The 18,859-nt window shown below is 37.9% G+C and overlaps 4 protein-coding genes across 5 annotated transcripts; 3 read left to right on the top strand and 1 right to left on the bottom strand.

Moving 5' to 3' along the window:
* The first annotated feature begins 574 nt into the window (after nucleotides 1-574).
* LOC119988230 (protein SAWADEE HOMEODOMAIN HOMOLOG 2-like) lies at nucleotides 575-6,516 on the top strand. Of its 2 annotated transcripts, XM_038833196.1 has the most exons (10): nucleotides 578-865; nucleotides 2,686-2,771; nucleotides 2,866-2,911; nucleotides 3,025-3,214; nucleotides 3,705-3,783; nucleotides 3,905-3,956; nucleotides 4,671-4,814; nucleotides 4,897-5,016; nucleotides 5,891-5,993; nucleotides 6,123-6,516. In XM_038833196.1, the coding sequence occupies exons 1-10, from the start codon at nucleotides 812-814 to the stop codon at nucleotides 6,266-6,268; spliced, it is 1,020 nt and encodes a 339-aa protein (XP_038689124.1). In that variant the 5' UTR covers nucleotides 578-811; the 3' UTR covers nucleotides 6,269-6,516. The 2 variants fall into 2 exon arrangements, with proteins under 2 accessions (XP_038689123.1, XP_038689124.1); XM_038833195.1 differs by having other exon boundaries at nucleotides 575-865; nucleotides 5,891-6,516.
* Nucleotides 6,517-7,135: 619 nt separating this feature from the next.
* Nucleotides 7,136-12,114, top strand: LOC119988847 (reticulon-4-interacting protein 1, mitochondrial). The gene is made up of 7 exons (XM_038834052.1): nucleotides 7,136-7,562; nucleotides 8,263-8,490; nucleotides 9,001-9,074; nucleotides 9,737-9,896; nucleotides 10,044-10,163; nucleotides 10,274-10,382; nucleotides 11,580-12,114. Exons 1-7 carry the CDS (start codon nucleotides 7,311-7,313, stop codon nucleotides 11,759-11,761), a joined length of 1,125 nt encoding a protein of 374 aa, XP_038689980.1. The 5' UTR covers nucleotides 7,136-7,310; the 3' UTR covers nucleotides 11,762-12,114.
* On the top strand, nucleotides 12,025-15,137 carry LOC119987715. Its single transcript, XM_038832638.1, has 4 exons — nucleotides 12,025-12,150; nucleotides 12,211-12,341; nucleotides 12,430-12,436; nucleotides 12,969-15,137. The coding sequence occupies exons 1-4, from the start codon at nucleotides 12,025-12,027 to the stop codon at nucleotides 14,973-14,975; spliced, it is 2,271 nt and encodes a 756-aa protein (XP_038688566.1). The 3' UTR covers nucleotides 14,976-15,137.
* A 164-nt stretch (nucleotides 15,138-15,301) lies between these two features.
* On the bottom strand, nucleotides 15,302-18,652 carry LOC119988848. The gene is made up of 4 exons (XM_038834053.1): nucleotides 18,182-18,652; nucleotides 17,224-17,442; nucleotides 15,807-15,832; nucleotides 15,302-15,714 (listed from the first exon to the last, which is right to left on the bottom strand). The coding sequence occupies exons 1-4, from the start codon at nucleotides 18,557-18,559 to the stop codon at nucleotides 15,462-15,464; spliced, it is 876 nt and encodes a 291-aa protein (XP_038689981.1). The 5' UTR covers nucleotides 18,560-18,652; the 3' UTR covers nucleotides 15,302-15,461.
* Nucleotides 18,653-18,859: the final 207 nt, after the last annotated feature.

The raw sequence follows: 18,859 nt of genomic DNA, 5'->3' as shown, positions 1-18,859 counted from the left end.
TGAGTAGTAAATTCATACTTTCCAAAAAGTATCATGAGATTTCTATCCGATCAAAATGATTTATTTGATAATAAAATTTCGGATTCTCTCCTATCCTGCATTAACATTTGATGAATTATTTCTTTCGGTTGTGATCATAAGTCGTGAACTAGCAAATTGATCCCAAAGAGTAATCGATTAGTATTTGAATATACGACATAGTTTACTCGACTTTCCGCCCGTAATAACTTGAATGGAATAGATACACACAACGTTGCACAACGTAGAGGGGTTAAAGGCATCAATAAATTTTAAAGGATTGGGATAAAAATGGTGTGGACAGTGGTTGAGACTTACAACATGTGCGATGGGCTACTACTTATTTGCATAAATTTACTTTCGTCAACAAACATAAAACAGGTGTACTGAATAACATGGCATATGTTATTTATCAAAAAAATGGAGAGAATAAATAAAAAATTAAATACTTTCTTTTCCATTTATAATTTTTGAAAATCTGCAAAAAAGCTTCCAAATCAAATATCCTTTTTTTTTTTTTTTGTTTTTCTTAAATATAAGAGATTTGATTTAGTTTCTACTGAGATCACGAGTATACCCCCCTACGCCCTTCTATCTCTCTCCCAGTGTATAAGATCTCTGATTCCAGATTTCAAAATGAAGCCGTATTCTGTCTTATTAACGTAGCTTTTCACAGGACAGACCTTTCGAGCCAAACACCCCACACCTACTCAATTCAAGCCTATAAATCCGTAATCCAAGGTGGGTTTTGCGAGCACTCGCTCTCTCCCTTGATAGCTTTACAAGGGAAGTCATGGGTCGTCCTCCAAGTAATGGCGGGCCTGCGTTTCGCTTCATGGCCACAGAGGTATCACCTTCAATTTTAAGTTTTTCGATTTTGATTTTCCCCCTTTTCGTATGTACTGGTAAAACCGTATGTCATATATTTAATTTGTTTGATTATTGGTTGATAAGAATTTAAGTGTGAGGTTCCATTTGTTTGATTCTGTTTGTGTAAGTGTTTGTTTGTATACGTGTTTATTTGTGTCTTTGTGCGGATGCATACTGGGATATGTATTTTAATTGGGTTTCTGTGTTGAATGATATGAATTGCAGAATTGGGTTGGTTTGATACTAGGTTTATCTGCTTTGATGTTATGGGTTTTGAATTTCTTTTTCTCTTTGCTTTATTTTGTATCAATTTTGGGAAGATTTTCATGTCTGGCATTATACTAATTTATAAACATGGCCTAGTTTATTTCTTGAAATCCATGATCAAATCCTAAAATAAACAGAATCTGATAACACTCGTTCAAGAGTTTACAACAATTACAATACCAAGTCCTAGCAATAAAAGAACACAAATGTAATTGATTTAAGTATGAAAAAAAAAAGAGCAAAAAAACCTAAAAATGGAAATCTATAAACTGTAAAATAAGGGCCTGTTTGGAACCGTGGTTGTTTTTGTTGAAATCTATAAACTGTAAACAACACCCGTGCACAAGGCTCCGCAGTGGGTGGGGTCTGGGAGATGCAAGATTTATGTAGATCTTACCCCACATAATACGTGGAGAGATTGTTTCTAGGAATTGCACATATGACTTCTAGGTTGCGCTCCTACAACTTTACCACTGGACCGCTTGTTCGCCTGGTGTAGGAATATATTTCAAAATTATTTTATTTAACATGCCTCATCATCTTGAGCTTTCAATAGATTCGTGGTTTAGTATGATTTGGAGTTGTGGTATGGATTTTAAATCGTGCTTCATGAATGAAACCCTTAGTTGGTTTTAAAAATCATAGAAAGTAGTGCCCTATGTTTTTCCCTATTTAGGCTTAACAAATGTCTCATTTAACTCTTTGGCTATATGTCCATATCCATATAAGCTTATCAAACAATTCCTGCAAACTATTTCGGTTTGCAACTCAGGCAAATAGGCAATCAATTTGAGCGAGCAACCCAAGTGACCAATTCTGGCTGACAACCTCCCTCATCCTCCCTTCTTCTATAAAAGTCCTTTAAATTCTTGTCTGTGTTACTTGCTTTTACGGATTTATGCAAAAAGAGGTTTCTTTTAAAGTGAAAGTGCATATACTTTCTTTTGCACCTCATCACCGGGAATGAAATAATTCAGTTGAGTTTGAACTCATAAACCCTAAACCAAGGAAAAATAATTTTTCTTCAACACATTAGACTCCTATGTGTGTGTTTTTTTTAAATATTATTAGACAATGCTTTCATTTCTGCTGTTTTCAGCAACATTCTCCTATAGTCCTATGATTTACCTATGTCCATCTTTAGTTTGTTCTAGTTGATGTCGTGGAACCAATATTGGTGATATGAGTGGTTACATCTTTTTTTTAACGGTATAATGCCCCCTTGTTATGCACATCAAGTGACGCCATGTTCATCAACCAGCTATCTCATTAGTGTCGTGTTTTGAGATTGCTGCATACACTTATCAACATATGAAGGAATCTGTTTGCTAATTCAGAAATAAAGGCATACCAATGAATTTTTCCTTGTTTATTATGTGAAAATTTATTTTGATTTGTTTTCTGGCCAGTAGTTCTGTGGTTTTAGTGTATGATATTATTCAACTAGCTCTTGTACCAATGAAATAACTTCTCATTTGTTGGGAGGTTTTAGCTGTATTTTTTATTGAGTACAATTTTCTGTCTGCCAAGGTCGCGGAGATGGAAAGCATTTTGCAAGAGCACCATAACAGTGTACCAGTCCGGGAGGTTCTTGTGTCACTTGCAGAGAAGTTCAGGTTTGCTTGCTTGATTCAAGAAATTGAGATATTGGATATGGTTGTTTTCCTTAAAGAGAATGTAATATTAGGGGGGATTTGTCTTTGACGGCAGTGAATCAGCGGAAAGAAAAGGCAAGATTGTAGTACAAATGAAGCAAGTAGGCCAATCTTTGCTTCTTTCTTTTTTCTCCCCCTACTCACTCCTTTGCTTTTTTATGGTATAATTCATCGTCAATTAGAGCTTATTTTTCTTTTTGGAATTTCATTATAGGTTTGGAATTGGTTTCAAAATCGGCGTTATGCAATTAGGGCAAAATCAAGCAGGGCTCCTCTGAAATTAAATGTAACACCTATGTCTCGAGATGATTCTGTTCCTGTGAGAGCTGTTCCTCAACCTGTAGCAGCTCCTATACCTGCTCCAATGCCTGTACCTACGCCTACGTCTGCCCCTGTTCCTACAGGTAAAACAGAGTGCTATTATGTGTTCAAATCTTGATGGTTCCTTTGGTTTTCCCCCTTAATTAATGAGGCGCATTCAACTAAGCCTGGTAGCTTAAATTGAAGTTGCAAGATAGTAAGATATCCTTAGTATGATTTGGCATTGCATTTTTAAAATCTCTTACATTTCTGAGTTGGCTGACTAGCCAATTTATTTGATATTTAATCTTGTCATATAACTGACCACTTATTGTAATTACTAAATGCCCATGAAGTTATAAGCCATGCTTCGAATTACTAAATCCCTCAGATTTTGGATGCCTCCTTTGCTTGTCTGACTGTTAACAGCTTTTCCTGTGGCCAACTTCAAATATGGGTCTTGTGAATGGCTTATTGTTATTACAAGATTTGTTGAGGCTTGAAATATGTTACCCTGAGAGCCATCCCAGATAAAATAACTTTGCGTCTTCATACTATACTTCAAGATTGATTAAACCTGTGTTTCTTATCCAGTTCCATCTGCTGCAAGGGGGTTTTCAGAAAATTCTTATAATATGGAGTTTGAGGCTAAATCTGGAAGGGATGGTGCATGGTAAGTAGCTTTTGCTGAATTAGCTAGGGATTTCTGCTTTACACTTACAGGCATGTATATATATACACTCATTATGGGTAAGAAAGTGATCAGTAACCATCATTTTGCATTCTGTCCTCAGGTACGATGTTGCTGTGTTTCTAGCCCATAGATACTTGGAGACGGGTGATCCAGTAATACTTCTACATTTTTTGATTTTTGTACATTGATACAATGCATTGAAATGAGATTTTGATTTCATATACCTAGTGTCATAGGCAGATGTAGTTGTTTTTTTCGGTCTTCACGCTTTCCTTCCATCCTTTTGTTTTCCTTTATTGTATTTTTAACAGATAATAATCGTGGAAATATACTTTGAAACAGTTTTTTAATCATCCTGGGATTGATCAAAGCAGTGTAAGATGATTTAACCTGCTTAACTTTTAAAAAATAGTATGAATCTCTGGGAATATGATGTGACTGCCTTGAAGGTTTTCACTTAGATTATTTCTGATCTCCACATAAGATCGTGCATGCATCCCTTGACTTAAAAGAGGCTTCTCCTTTAAGTTTTCTGCTGTTACTGCGCAATAGAGATGATGTTAATTAAGCATAATAGAGATGAGAGTAGAGTTCACTTTAGGTGTTGTCAAGATAGGTTGTTAAGCACTTTTTATCTTTGTTGTAATTAAGATTTTGTTATGAATGATCTTATACTGCTTGATGTAAAAGATATTTCCCGTTCCCACCACATGTAGTTAGGAGAACCTTATTATTGCCTTTTGTTAATGATATTTACCTTTGTCGTCAAAAATGAAATAAAGTTGTTCATTCCAGTGATGCTGCTTCGGGTTTCTGGATGTTTGTTTGTCATATCTTATTTTTTCGAATCTTGCTGACAATTTCAGGAAGTACAGGTTCGATTTGCTGGCTTTGGGCCTGATGAAGATGAGTGGGTAAATATTCGCAAGCATGTCAGGCAGCGTTCTCTTCCATGTGAAGCATCAGAATGTGTGGCAGTTCTTCCTGGAGATCTCATACTCTGTTTTCAGGTCAACATTTAGAAGATTGCAATTAAATGAAAATTTGCTCTTTCTGGGAGCTCCTTTATTCAATGGTCATTAAAATTTTCAGGAAGGAAAAGACCAGGCTCTTTACTTTGATGCCCATGTACTTGATGCTCAAAGACGGAGGCATGATGTAAGAGGTTGTCGTTGCAGGTTTCTTGTGAAATATGATCATGATCAGTCTGAGGTACAAACTTGCTTCTCTTCTGTGATAATTTCAAATGTTGTACTCTAGCTATGACAATTTATTGCTTTAAGTTAGCAGTTTATGGAAACAAGTTTCATAGTGATCATTTACATTTGCCTATCAATGGTAGAAGTTTTACGTATTTGTGGTCTTGTTTTTCATTTTCCAGTCAGCGGTGATTTTGAATGCTAGACCGTACATAATCTTTTAGTTACCTCATCTTGTGAGATGGCCCCCAGCATTAAGAAAGAAGGCAAATTTTTAAATCTCTTAAAAGGTCTTGGTAGTAACTGTTGTGACTGCTCAAGCTCCATTTCTACTGCATTTACTTGAGCATTCTTTTGCCTCGCAAAAAGGAATATTTCCTGGAGAATGCACCTATAGATATCTTGGACGCCAATAGTAGCAGGCCTGGGGAGGTTGGTATACTCTTCAAGTGGTCGAGTTTGCAAAATATGGGCTTGGAATTCCTGTCTAATCATTGGGATTTACATTTTGAACCATGGAAAATGTTATACTGGATAATGAATTACAATCTCTGAGATGTGTGAACCCATAAACGATTTACTGTCAATATTATTGGTTGAAGGAGAATTGAGTTAATTAGATGAACTGTTAGATTTCCCTTGCCAATCCTGAGATGTAACTTCAAATCCTGAGATGTAACTTCAAATAATGCTTTTGACCTCTCTATTTGTCTGTGTGCCACTTCTTTGGCCAAAATATTTTTCTGAGGAATACTTCCATGTATGACAAGCTTTTTCGGTGTGTATTTAGTGCTGGAGTTGTGTGTTTTACTACAATTTTGAGTGTTTCTGTATGGTCGACTTGATGTTCTCTGACATGTTTCTTTTGTTTTTGATTCATCATTTAGGAAATTGTACCGCTAAGAAAGGTTTGTCGCCGGCCTGAAACTGATTACAGGCTACAACAACTTCATGCTATGAATGACTCAGCAACCGCTGACCTGCACAAAGGTAACGTGGATCCCTCTGCGGCCAGTGCCCCTAGGGATTTTGGTTCATCTGCTGAAATGTTTCCAAATCCATACGTAGCAGATCAATCCACGACCACACCATCTCAACAGACCTCAGTTGTCTCTGCAGGTGCCAAAATTGCGATTCCAGAACCCAAAAGTGCCGAAACTGTTGTGACCGTCAATCTGGGAAACAACTACACTCCTGGTGATTCTAGTGTGAAGATTGGAACTGCTCCTGGTTTCGTATCTGGTGAAAACATGCAGGCAGTATAAGAATAGGTGGTTGATTCGACCCTTTTGTTGAAGATATTTTCTTAAATTCTTTAGTAAGCCATAGTTACAACTAGGGAGGATTAACAAACTTTGCCGGTATATCTCAGCGGGCACTTTGATTATGGAATTTTTCATTTTTTTTTGGTGCAAGAAAGGCATAGGTAACAGACTCAGACATGCTTTTGAACTTTTGGCCTCAAATGCTTTGAAAGTAATACCATCTGTTAGCCCTTGTGCATTATAGTTCTCATGAGCCAATCTAATTTTGCATTGTGGTTGGTTGAAGTTAAGAGTAGTTTTTTTACTCGAAGCCGGTATTGGAACACCACTTAAGGACCAGTTATAAATTGGAAGATGTTGGGTTCAAACCAACCGTCTCGCGCGATTTTACTATTATTGGTTGTTAATTTTTTTTTAAACAGGGTTTGGGATATGATTTGAACTCACGTCCTTTCGTTCAATCGACAATTCACTTGGATTGGTTGCTAATTTAAATGCGTGACTTATAATATTTTACTAATTTTACGTGAATAATTATAATGGAAACAAATGAAGTTACTTTGGAAAATAACATTGACATATGTAATCGAACATTAAAAAAAAGAAAAAGAAGATTGATTAAAGTTACAAGAAAGGTATCAAGGAAACAAGAAAATATGTTTTTTTTTTAAATGTAAAATTTTATATTAATGTAATACAAGAGAGAAATATAGTTTTCGGAGGAAATTTAAAAATGATACCAATGAAATTTAAATTTTAGAAAAAGAAAAACATAATTTTGTATTATAACTAAACAGTCTAAACAGGCATTGTTCACTGTGTGCGCAAGTTAGAAACAAGCTGTTTACTTCCTAATGCGTGCGCATCCATGGAACCTACACAACGAACCTCTCTGCGGACGCAAACACGTACACGTACACGTCCCTCTGTCTCTCTCTCTATTTCAATATTTCCCCTTCACAACAACCTACGCATTCTTCGTTGAACTCTCACAGTCAATTCAAAAGAAAAAGGAAGAGATAATAGAAGTTGATCAGAAGATATGAGAATCTTGAAACCTCACAATGTTGAGCCATTGAGAGCTCTCTGTAACTCAAATTGCAGTTCGAATGTGAAATTATTCGATAAAAGGTTCGCGAGGACTTTAGTGACCAGTTGCAGGGCGGTCGTGCTGCCGCGGTTTGGTGGACCAGAGGTGCTGGAGGTCCGGTCAAATGTGGAGGTCCCACAGCTCAAACCTAATGAGGTTCTCGTTCGCGCTCGTGCCGTCTCCATCAACCCCCTTGATACGCGAGTCAGTTACTCTACCCACTCACTCACTATTTGTTTTCTCTGTTTCGTTGTTGTTTGGTTCCAAAATTTGGGGTTTTCGGTGTTTAATTTCGATGCGGAGTGGTAGTGTGAAATGTCGGATATTTCTTGAGCTGTAGCATGGCAAATGAAACAAGGGTAAACTTTGTGTGTTTCGCGAAGAGAAGTTTATCCTTACGTTTTTTTAACTCCAATTCCTAAAGTTTTTAAAACGAAAAATTTCATAGCACCTGTTATGCTCGTATGTTTTGTGAACTCATTCTCCTTCTGGGATGAATGTATTTCGAAGTTTCTTTATGTGGTCATGTATGTCTAAATTTCAGCTCGTGACATTTCAATAAATGTCTCCAGAGTTCTTACTCACATATAATCCTGTCACTAATTCTTTTTGAGGCTTGCTATGATACTGTTAATTTGTTTACTAGTTTGACGGGGTACATTGTCTGCAATTAAATGAAATCTAAGAGCGTGACAGTGTTAACTATATGTCATAAACTCATAACTCATAATTTCTTGGAAACAGTTAATGGGATTACAGTTTGTTGTAGATACTTGGATTTTTGAGTATTATAATGGTTGGAAGTGATTTTATAGTGGTTCTGTCTAGCCTTGTTTATGCTTGAAATGTCTACTTCACTGCATCCAGAACCATTTAGTAATGTTCCAATTTGATGCTCTATCAGATGCGATCAGGTTATGGCCGTTCCTTATTTGAACCACTCCTACCTCTCATCTTGGGCCGTGATATTAGTGGTGAAGTTGCAGCTGTTGGGAATATGGTACAGTCATTGAGTGTAGGACAAGAAGTTTTTGGTGCATTGCATCCGACTGCTGTAAGGGGCACTTATGCTGACTATGCAATTCTTGCGGAAGACGAACTTACTCCAAAACCTGCGTCTGTTACTCATGTGGTATGTATTGTGGTGTCATGTCGTGTCAAGTCATTGCTAATTTTAGATTCATTCTACATTTCTACTCTATGCTTCGTGGTCTTTCCATTGTGCATATGGGCTGGCTTGGTCTTTATTTGCGATAATTTCACATCCTAGTTCATTTGGATCTTCTGAATGGTTGGTTTTTAGCTAGTAAAATATTTATGAATATATTTTTTTTGCTCCAGATTAATATGTTATTCTTTTAGTTGCCACTTGCTGATTATTTAATATCCCAATTCTTACTTATGGTGGTAGTCTTGATGTTCTTAGCACTTACTTTAGATATTGCTTTACTTGCCAAAAGGTAAGCTTTGAGCTGGGGAATAGGAGTTTACTGTTGTCATACAATAAGTTGATGTATCCAATTAACCTTTAAAATTTTATTTCCTGTGCTATAATAATAAATTTAGATCGAGGAGCATATTGTTAATGGCTTCTTTTAAATTTCAATTATAGTTTGTGACTTGTTAATGTTACGCTCCTCAGGAAGCGAGTGCTATTCCGTTTGCTGCACTGACTGCATGGCGTGCTCTGAAGAGTACTGCTAGGATAACAGAGGGGTATGGTTAAATTGTTGAGTTTTTTACTTTCTTCAAAGAAAGTGCAATGCTTTAAACCTCTGCTTTGTTTTTATTTTTTAGGAAAAATCTTCTGGCATTCTATCACCGCTTTTCAAGAATTACCGTATTAGTGCAGGAAATATTATTTATAAATATGATATGTCAATATTTTTGATCGATGACTTGCAAGTTTACTTTAGGTGTAATAGGTGGTTTTAGATGGATTTAAGTTGTGAATGGATATCTACTGGAGCAATCAAACTAATTAGAGTATGCTTTAGTGCTTTACTGAGTTGGTTGTTTTAGTATAAACAAATCTTTCTGATCTAATATTGTTGTTCTTTTGTTTCTCCATTTGTATAACATTTTAATGGCGATAGAGGATGCTTTTGTTCCCACCTTTATTTTTCCCACTTTTCCTCTTTTTTCTGAATCTTCTATGGAATAATTGTCAGTTGAATAGTTTTATGACACATTGTAGTTGGCGATTTCTTGTCACTTCTTGTACAGTTTCACTGTTATGGATGCAGTAAGCCTTTGAACATGCCTTATCTTCAGATGCATGAAATAAGAGGATAGAAATTATGATTTCTTGAAGTTATTTCTGGAGACTATAAAATATATATGCCCCTCATGGTTGCATTTAATAATCATTCACACAGGCAAAGGTTGTTGGTGGTGGGTGGTGGGGGAGCCGTAGGCTTTTCTGCAATTCAGCTTGCTGTAGCTGCAGGATGCCATGTTGCAACTACTTGCGGAGGAGAAAGTGTGGATAGACTACTAGCTGCTGGTGCTGAGCAGGCTGTTGACTACACTGCTGAGGTGAGTAGGTGACTATGTAATGCAATTATCATTTATCCCTAATTCTCCAGTTTTTAGAATTGTAGAGAGTGAATTGGATTCTAATTTGAAATTTATAGATGAATAACCTTTTTTTCCTTCTAATGATTTAACATTTACAATTCTCAGGACGTTGAATTGGCAATAAAAGGGAAGTTTGATGCTGTCTTGGACACTATTGGTGTACCAGAGACAGAACGAATAGGCATCAATCTTTTGAAGAGAGGTGGGCACTACATGACACTTCAGGTGAGAAGTGGAAGCATGAAACTGTTTTCTCTCTCTAGAGAGTACTTTTAGAAGTCACATACATTATTCTTCCTCGTAGTTTTTAAGGGATATATTGAAACATGTTTCAGGGCGAGGCAGCTTACTTGGCGGATAAATATGGAGTAACAGTTGGGATTCCTTTAGCTTCGGCTATTTTGCTGAAAAAACAGCTTCAATACCGATATTCACATGGCATAGGTAAAGAATCCATTTACTGCATACAATTTGTTACAACTTATAGTTATAATGTCCCCAGTTCCCCCATCCCAATTCTGTACAAGTTTTATATTATTAAACTTTTCTACTTTTTTTTATGAGAAGTCATGTTATTGTTTAATATAATGAGTGTCAGAGGGGACTCGAACATTTGTCTCTTTTCAAGTCCTAAGGAGTAAGCTACACATAGGCCAAGAGCTCATTTTTTACCCATCTACTCTTGGAAAAAGCTATGTAAATCTTTCATTTTCAGACCTTGTAATGGTTGCGAAATTCCCTTTCTACATGGTATGAACTTTTTTCCCTCAGTGTAGAAATTACTTATTTTGTTTGTTAATCAGTTCATAGCGTTAGGTGAGATTCAGCAGACAGGATGGTGGCAAAATGAAAGTGCCTGTCTTCTTGGCGTGGGAAATGAAAGATTGGTATAGAATCTGTAAGAAACATCTAGGAGTTAGTTTCAAGAAAAGGAAACTTCTATAGTAGTTAACTTGCTTGATAGTATGTAGGTTTTAAAAGAGTTTTTCATGTAATTTTTTCCTACAGCATATGATACAGTTAAGAGATTTGAGTAATCTATCTACTAGGAACTTGAAAACCATGTAATGGAGTGATCTCGTTGTCTAGGTGTAGGAATTTTAGAAAATTTTCATTTGAATGAATAGCTCCTGGGTGAGTTGGAATAGCTTCGTGAATAGTTTTGTGTGATTATCTACATCAATCCTTCTTCAATTGGTTGATTCTTTCCATCACTGATACCGATAACTTATGACATTAGTTGGGGCATTTTTCTATTGCCATAAAACTTGTTGGAATCTTGCAATGAAAATTCGAAAATTGTAAACAAAAAAGGCTTCTTGGGTAGTACACTTCTAGGCAATGGACATACCAAAATTAATAGATTTACAGAAAATGCATCTGTCCTTGATGCCAACAGCCCCATCTGAAAAAAAAGATTGTCCACAAAATCAATAAGGCAAAAAGGAAGTGTCTACGTGCCCTTCACCCAAGCTTGGCAGCATACTACATATTTTAAGTGACAGTGAGTCTAGTTTATTTTTTTGCTTTTTTTATCGTCGGCAACAAGTTATCCATCCCAGCATGTCTTCCTTATCCGTTTTAGCTATGCAGAATATGTACAAGACTGTTAACTCTTTTGCTCTTGTTTTAATGATGCAGAATATTGGTGGACATATATGAGAGCTGACTCGGACGGTTTGGACGAGATTCGCCGACTATCTGAAGCTGGGAAGTTGAAAGTTCCTGTGGAGAAAACATTTCCCATCACACAAGTGAGAGAGGCTCATGAGGCAAAAGACAAGCGGCTCATTCCTGGTAAAGTAGTGCTGGAAGTCGACTGAAATGAATTCGACACGGTCATGCTACAATAATTAGGGAACACATCTGTCTTTCAAATCTGTAAATGGTTTATTATTTTAATTGATCCTGCTCTAGAGGCACTCTGTGGAATAAGTGCTAGAAGCGCTATAGGCGAAAGTTTTGTGAAAGGCTGCCTTAATAACCTGTTGATGATATGTAAATGTCTGAGAAGTTCTTTTAAGTGTTCTGGTAGTTGCATGTATCTGTCGCCTTAGCTATGGCTGGCTGAATCCATTCTGGTACTATGTTTACTGAAGAGAAACCGTTGACGATTTCTGCACTTCCTGACTTGATGTTGAATGTCATGAACTCGGGGTACCAAGGAATTTTGAAATGGTTCCCATGGCTGGTGTTCACAACTCCAGAACTGGTTCTGCTTCTACATGCTATTTTCTGGTTACTTATTTCATTTCTTCATCTTCATTGAAAGATCATAAGATTCACACATTTACAGCAGCAGGACAGATACATGGAATGTGACATTGAGAAAGTCATCAACAAGAGAACCAAGAGGAGATCAACACCAAGCACTAGACATTATGCATTGGAACGACATCACAAGTAAGTCCTTTGATATCATGTTCAATGCATTTTAACTTGTACTTGAAATGTAACTGCTAATTAATGGTTTATCTGAAAATACTGCTAGCACATTTGTTAGGACAGCTTATTGCATGAATCCTTGAAAGTTAATGATAGATTAAACAGAAAGAAATTAATAAGGAATCAACGCTTAGTCTAGCATGTTATGAGGGAGTTGGTGGGAGTCAAGGGACCAATGGGACTAGTGTTTCTATGCTTGAACGGTGAATCGGGCTCTCTATTTTCTTTTCTTTCTCAAAAGGAAGATCTATACTTTTTTCTTTCACTTTTCAACACCCGCCACTGATACATTTTGGATTTTCCCAAGAAAATGTCAAGGGTAAAATCGTCACAACATCAACAATAATAATCTCAATGCCATTGTGAATCTGTGGACTGTGATGATTGATAAAAGACAAACAGTAGTAGAGTACACAGTCATCCTCCTCCTCTCTCTCCCTTCATTACTCACAACGCTAGGCTTGCATATACCAAACCAAGCCAAGCACACCATTCTCTCTCTCACCTTCCCTAACCACACAAACCCAGATCGTAAAACTCCCAAACTTATCTTTTTTATCAACGATGGCAGAGACCCAGTAAAAGAACCACAAAAAAATAGACAGACAGACACCTCCATGGCTCCATCAGAGCACAAGTAGTAGCATCACCACCGGTACTACAAGTGAACTCTTCATTTGCTTCACTTCTGGTCTCTCATCTTCCTCCATGAAGTCCATTCTTAGTCCCGGCCGTGCAAGAGAACCCTCCCAAATCTCACTCTCTGCTTCTCTCAGTAGAAGACTTAAAACCAATGGCAGCATCAAAAGCGGCCAATCTCCAATGTTCCCCAAAAAACGCGGCGCCGGATTCGAAAACGTCGAACCCAGTTCCCCAAAAGTGACCTGCATCGGTCAGGTGAGAATGAAGACGAAGAAACAGGGGAAGAAAATGAGGACCAGATCGAAGCGAAGGGAAGGAGGAGGTGGGGGAAATGTTAGTTTCAGAAGGGTTGATCAGAACAAAATTCCAAATCAAGATTACACGACTTCTACTACTAATCATGTGAATCCGGAGTGTTTGCGGCACCGAAATCAAAGATGGGTTCACTTGCCTGTCACAATTTGTGAAGGATTGAGAGCATTTGGAGCTGAATTGAATTGCTTCACACCGTGCCGCTCTAATTGTATGAAGGAGAAGGAGGAGGAGGGATCTGGACGGAGTTCTCGTGGGGCGTTGTTTTCGCGGTGGTTGATGGCGGTGCAGGAAGGGGAAGGGAAAGGGAGGGAAATAAAGTTGGTGGTTGGAGAACAAGAGAGAATTGAGAAAAGTAGTAGTAGTAATGCGGAGATGATGATGATGAGGAGTCAGAGGAGGCATGTGTTTGAAGAGATTGAGTTCAAGGAAGAGATGTTTGAGGGTAAGAATATGAAGTCAGAGGAAGAGGAAGAAGGAAGAGTGAGTATATGCATACCACCCAAGAATGCTCTTTTACTGATGAGATGCAGATCTGATCCTGTAAAAATTGCTGCACTTGCTAATAAGTTTTGGGAGCCACCAGAAGTAAAGGAAGAGGAAAAAGAAGAAGAAGATGTGAAAGAAGCAGAGCAAGAAAAGGCCGGTGAGGTAGGAAAATTGAATCTTGAGCTTGAAAGGGAGTGCAAGGAAAGCAGAGAGAGCGAGGGATGTGAAAAGTTGGGTTCTTCTATAAGTGTAGACGATGAAGAAGGAGATGAACAAGAACAAGAAAACCCAGAAGGGGGCAAAGAAATCAGAGAAGCGGCAGTGGAAGAAATGAACTTTGAGAAGCAAGAAGAGGAAGCAGAGACTGAGCAACACCATCAAAACCCAGTTTATGGAAGTCAAGAGACTGAAACTTCTGCAGATCTAGAGAAGTTATCAGACGAAGAAAATGCCCCCATTTTGATTCGACAGAGGGAAGAAGAAAATCTCGTAGAAACTGAAGCAGAAATTTATGGAGCAGACAACAATGTAGTAGATTCCAATGATGCAGTCGATGAAATTGTAGAGGCAATTTCAAGTTCTGATGAAGACCAAAACACAGAAGAGCCACAAGAACAGTTAGTGACCCCTCAGAGATCCGAACCTGAACCCGAATGCCCGGAAACCCAGGAAGACGAAGTGGGTTGCCAGTCAAAGCAAGAGACAGTGAAGAGAGAATCAACAGTTTCAGTTTTACCAGATTGTTTACCGTTGATGACGTGCGAGCCGAAGCTATCAATGGAGAATAAACCCGATAGCACGATCAATAAAACGGACGGTGGAGATGATTCCAAAAAGTGGATCAGCATTGACTCCAATCCTGTACCAGTGCAGCAATCGCAGCAGCCGTCAAGGTCTTCCTGCTCGCACCCGTCAGCGGCGGCTTACAGAGCCTGCGTCACTTCATCATCAATGGCTAACATGATTGAGCAGAAGGTGGTCGGAGGGAAGGTTTACGAGCAGTTTATGCTCCTGCGCTGCAAGTCTGAGCCGAGGAGGTCAGCGGCCAAGCTAGCTGTGCCAGAGACTTGTTTCTGGAAGAATAGGAAACTGGAGCCGCATCGTGCGGCGGCTACACTTGGAGTCGGCGCGGCTGGACTTGGATTTTGAAGCCCAGTTGATGGGAGATAAAAATAATAGTAATTTTGCAGAAAAGTTCGGTATTTTTTTTTGCTTGGCTGGTAAAGTTTCAATTTTTTTTGTTCTCTAACTTAATTATTGGGTGTATTGAATTTATTACTAGTGAATAGTGTTGTGTTCTTTTCATGTCTATTGCTATTGCTTGTGTATTATTAGTGATAATGATTTGAAAGTGCATGTTACATGTGATGTCCTGTTCAAAGAGTGATAGACTGACAGTCGTGCAAATATAATGGCACTGGCACAGCTTGGGACCATACTGGTAGTGTCTCTTTTTAATTGTGTCCTCACCAGCCTTTTTTTGTTTTTGAGCAATCAAGCTCCATACAAAAATGTATAAAGAACTGGTGTAGTAAGGACTTCAACAGCTTTATGGAAAAGATTATAATCGTAGTTGAGACTTGAGAATCCAAAACTACTAGAAATACAGGTGAGTTACAAGAATACAAACCTACTTCATGATTGTGTATTATCTGAACTTTGATCGGCTTGACTGCTGCTGCTGCTCACTTCGGCATCATCAGTACGATTTTCAGCAGTTGAATTTAGGGAACCTGATTGCTCTTCGGCTTTGCTTTCAGTTTCTTCTTCACTGGACAAATCTCCCATGATAGAGTTGATGACAAGCTGGCCGGAGTAAAGAAATAAACCAACAGAATTGAGACCAAAGATGAATGTCGCGAGGTAGCACAACCCGTTTATGATAGTCCTGTAAAATAGACAACAAGGTGTCACCTCTTACAGCTTTCGTATGTATGTCAGAACAGTAGGAATATCAAAAGTATGTGGCGATGAACCCACCGTATGGTTATTGTTATTTGACGAACCTGCGAAGCACACAGAAACAATGTGAGGAATACCAATCTAATTTTGAACTGGCACATATAACACAACACAAGGAATGTTCTGTCAAGTTATTCCCTTGCTGATAAGCTAATAAAGAAACTTATTAAATCCAAATGTGCGAAAAATGAGAAATATTTTATCCACGAACGTTTTTCCTAGTGCAAAAGAAAAAGACATCATATCATACATTGCACATTAAATGCAGGAACTCTTGTCAATTATATGCTCTTCACAACTTATAATGTCAAATAGAGGGATATCCAGTCTCTTTTTATTTTCTCTAGTAACCCAAATTGCAAAACTTTGAATTACTTATAATATGTTTCCACGAATAATCAAGGTAGAGCTGCCACCAAACGGATATTTCTGTTTTCAAATCACTTTATTATATATGAGAGATCGTTCCAGCCAGTTAAACATCAAAGCCCCGAGCTTGAGGTGGAATGTCGGAACTTTAGACTAAGCTATACAAAAGAAAAAACTTCAGTTCTAATAAATGCTCAAAAAGAACCTAAGAGGCCACCATATCAAAACTGACCGGGAAGCACAAATGAGAAATTGGCCACATTAGTTAGATGAACATGTAATATATATAGATGCCTACTGGTGGAGTATTCAGTCCTCACCTTAGGCAACACATAAAAAAACGTAAGCTTGAATGAGAGTCGACCATAAAAATGCAGAAACGAGAAGGCATAAAAAGTAGTGATTGTTTCGCCAAAATACGAACCTATGATGTCCAAAAAATATGTTGCAATGACTGAGTGTGAGATGAAGCTAGCCAAGATTGATCTGCTATACAATATGCAACGGACCGTTTTATATAGATGCAACTTATAAACTATCTCCATTTCAATGACCGAGGGATGAAGGCCATGTGCAGCTGCATATGCTGCTTAAGCAATCCGAAAGGGCTATGAAATCAATCCATAAAAACTAGGAAAGTCCATAACTTATCCTACAACATGCAAATAACCATGTATTTCTGTAAAAAATGGTGGAATCTCAAAGTCCAAGACGTTATTTGAAACAGGTCAGGAATCTCTAAAAGGTGGTAAAACACAAAGCAGAGGGCTCTTGCCATTGTGTTGTCTGTTTACAGGGTTTAAACATATAATGCTTACGTTGTAATCTGTGTCCATGTAAGTGGAAAGTTGAAACCAAACAACCAAAGATGGCAACAGAAATTTTGCTTTTAAAGCACTAACATTTGCTGTTTCCACTTCTGGTGAGAAGACTTTTCCACAAAAAAAAAAAAGGAAGTAACATTTTGTTTGTGCATGTGAGTAAGTATATTCATACTGTCATAATTAGACTAGATGGAAAACTGTATGTTACTAAAATAGAGAAATGGGCAAATGAAGGAGCATACCGAGTAATTATCTGAAATAGTTTGGCGATTAAGACCTGCCTCAATAGTGGTTGTGAACTTATAAAGAATAACTGCAATCACACCAGCTGAGATTGCACCCAACAATGTCTGAACAGGAGAGGGAGGGGATTTAATATCAACGGAGCTTGACCCCATGACTTTCAAGCTCTCCAATGCCTCCTCTTTCAATGATTTCTTCGCCCCAGAAGACCGAAATTTCTAGGATGCCAAAACCCACCTCTTCAGAATCCATACAAAACATAATCGCACATAAAACAGAGAAAATAAATGACGGAGCATCAAAACCAATTTGCTCAATGTCCAAGCTGACATATAATGATCCATATCAATGTATAATCAAAGTGAACGAAAGCCTGGCAGAATTCAGTTTCACGATCTTTCAATTCACACCATAAAAGGAATGCAATGCAATAACTGAAATGGAGAAAAACTACCTGGCATCACCTTCAGGCTCTTACAAAGAAACACAAAAGTGCATATACAGGGTTAACATTGCAATAATTGTAAACATAACCATTTTCCTAACATCTCAACCAATGACTTGAAAAGAAAATTATGTGATTAAGTGAAGCAAAAAAGAGTAAGAGGTCAGTTCTTGTTGGGAATTTAATTGAGATACAGAGAATTTATATTCTTCGTGTTAGTGTGAGATTTTTTTTGGATAAAATTCGGGCTCCAAGATGAGATTTTTGGGGTGTAATTCGAGTTCAAAGATTCAGACCAAACAATCCACAACCCATACATAGTGTCTACGAAGCAAAATGAAGGGAAACCAACAGATAACAAGCTCATCATGATACAAAGGAAATCCACATCAAAATAAAACAATCTCATGCAAAACAGTAGTTCATAGATGCAGTATCAGAGCGCATAGATTCTCCAATTAAGAGAAAACCCAGTTCGCCAATTTCCATAATTGAAAGAAGAGAGCAAATACCAATTCTCTGGCACGCTTAGCGCGGCGTCGAACAGAGCGAAAGAGCAAGACAGTGATAGCGCCAGTGAGGAGCACACTGGTGGCGACCTGCAACGGAGAAGGGTCGTCCGTGATGGCGAATAAGTTGGGAGAAGACAATGGTAGCTCTATTGGACCCTCTTCTTCCGGCGCACCCGTGGTGTTGGTGGAGTCTTGGAGCTCGGCGAGCCATGTATCTGATCTTGGTGGAATACTTGCAGAAACAGAGAAAAACTTGGTGGGTTTGTGGAAAGAGATAAGAGAGATTGAGGGACTGCGGTGGAGATGATGATGGTGAGAGACGGGGAAGAGGATTTTGGAGGAGATAATGTGGTGGTGGTTACACTGCAACAACAACATTTGTTTGTGCAAATTGTGGAGCTTTAAAGGCAAAGAAATTTGGGGCTTGGTGCTGGTTTGTGTTCTGTTTCTCGTTTGGTCTATATTTGTGGTTTTATCTTTTGTGTGTTGTGAAAATATCTTTTAGATTTTAGTTTTTATAAAAGAAGACCTAAAAACCCAACAAAAAAAAAAAAGAATGGAAACAAGACTCCATTCCAGAATCCAATGGTCAACAAAAAACATCCTATTATAGGTGGGAAAAAAATCAATTTCAAATCGATTTTGTTCGGACAACAAATGTTCACGAAATATTAATAT

This window comes from Tripterygium wilfordii, chromosome 21 (assembly GCF_013401445.1).
Source record: "Tripterygium wilfordii isolate XIE 37 chromosome 21, ASM1340144v1, whole genome shotgun sequence".
Classification (NCBI taxonomy): Eukaryota; Viridiplantae; Streptophyta; class Magnoliopsida; order Celastrales; family Celastraceae; genus Tripterygium; species Tripterygium wilfordii.
The sequence above is the reverse complement of the archived record's forward strand: the minus strand, read 5'-3'. Positions and strand labels throughout refer to the sequence as shown.

Excerpts from the sequence above, each read along its gene's own strand:
- LOC119987715 (XM_038832638.1), top strand. The coding sequence starts at position 12,025 with ATGTTTACTGAAGAGAAACCGTTGACGATTTCTGCACTTCCTGACTTG. Across the intron at positions 12,151-12,210 it reads TGTTCACAACTCCAGAACTG|ATCATAAGATTCACACATTT; the intron begins GTTCTGCTTCTA and ends CTTCATTGAAAG.
- LOC119988230 (XM_038833195.1), top strand. The coding sequence starts at position 812 with ATGGGTCGTCCTCCAAGTAATGGCGGGCCTGCGTTTCGCTTCATGGCC. Across the intron at positions 4,815-4,896 it reads ATCTCATACTCTGTTTTCAG|GAAGGAAAAGACCAGGCTCT; the intron begins GTCAACATTTAG and ends TAAAATTTTCAG. Across the intron at positions 5,017-5,890 it reads ATGATCATGATCAGTCTGAG|GAAATTGTACCGCTAAGAAA; the intron begins GTACAAACTTGC and ends TTCATCATTTAG.
- LOC119988848 (XM_038834053.1), bottom strand. The coding sequence starts at position 18,559 with ATGTTGTTGTTGCAGTGTAACCACCACCACATTATCTCCTCCAAAATC. Across the intron at positions 17,443-18,181 it reads CTAAGCGTGCCAGAGAATTG|AAATTTCGGTCTTCTGGGGC; the intron begins GTATTTGCTCTC and ends TTGGCATCCTAG. Across the intron at positions 15,715-15,806 it reads CAAATAACAATAACCATACG|GACTATCATAAACGGGTTGT; the intron begins GTGGGTTCATCG and ends TCTATTTTACAG.
- LOC119988847 (XM_038834052.1), top strand. The coding sequence starts at position 7,311 with ATGAGAATCTTGAAACCTCACAATGTTGAGCCATTGAGAGCTCTCTGT. Across the intron at positions 9,075-9,736 it reads ACTGCTAGGATAACAGAGGG|GCAAAGGTTGTTGGTGGTGG; the intron begins GTATGGTTAAAT and ends TCATTCACACAG. Across the intron at positions 10,383-11,579 it reads CCGATATTCACATGGCATAG|AATATTGGTGGACATATATG; the intron begins GTAAAGAATCCA and ends TTAATGATGCAG.